This window comes from Volvox carteri (genome assembly GCF_000143455.1).
Source record: "Volvox carteri f. nagariensis unplaced genomic scaffold VOLCAscaffold_91, whole genome shotgun sequence".
NCBI classification, from domain to species: Eukaryota; Viridiplantae; Chlorophyta; class Chlorophyceae; order Chlamydomonadales; family Volvocaceae; genus Volvox; species Volvox carteri.
In genome coordinates this window covers 228873-229503 of record NW_003307634.1, presented here as the reverse complement: position 1 = coordinate 229503, position 631 = coordinate 228873, and the positions used below count along the sequence as shown (strand labels likewise).

At 60.4% G+C, this 631-nt stretch overlaps 1 protein-coding gene across 1 annotated transcript in view; it reads right to left on the bottom strand.

Moving 5' to 3' along the window:
• The window catches only part of VOLCADRAFT_119931 (uncharacterized protein), a gene marked incomplete at both ends in the record, with an annotated part of 28056 nt that overhangs the window by 24706 nt on the left and 2719 nt on the right, over positions 1-631 (bottom strand). Inside the window, one exon of the mRNA XM_002958302.1 lies at positions 436-501. Within this exon, the coding sequence (XP_002958348.1) occupies positions 436-501 (66 nt within the window). The remainder of the gene's footprint in view (positions 1-435; positions 502-631) is intronic.

Below are 631 nucleotides of genomic sequence, written 5' to 3'. Positions count from 1 at the left end.
TCAGCGTGGGCGGCGAGGAGGGACACGGCCTGTGGGTGTATGTGTCGTGCGGGGAAAGGGGGGGTGGGGAGGAAAGTTGTAGGAGGAAGGGGGTTGGGGGAGAAAGGGAGGGAGGGGTGAGGAGGAGGGGTATGTAGATGCACGAAGAGGGAAAGGTGTGTCGAGTGTGTCGAGCCATGTTGCACAAAGGAGCGGGAGGGAAGGGGGACGGGGGGGAGGGGTTTTTGGAACGACGCGCCTGGGAGGAGAGCGGAGGAAGGGAGGGAAGGAGGGAGGGAGGGTGGGTTTTGAGGACACTAACACATGTGCCACGTACGGTGTCTCTCCATCTCCCCTGGAGCTAACCCGCCGCCACTAACCCACTTCCTCCTCTCCCCGCCCCCCCCGTCACCCCCCCCCCCACCCTCTACCCTTAAACCCTTGCCGTACACTCACCAGCTCCTTGCTTATTTTGGATCCCAGGCTCAGCTCCTGAATAACCAGAGCCGAATCCAAAAAGGCCTTATGGGGAAAGAGTGAGGGGGGATGGGGAGGGGGCAAAGGTGTAATGAGACGGTGTTAGTGAGGGAGGGGAAAAACACATAACGGACTATGTGACACGCCACGGGAAACGACAGGTAGGTGTCTTGGC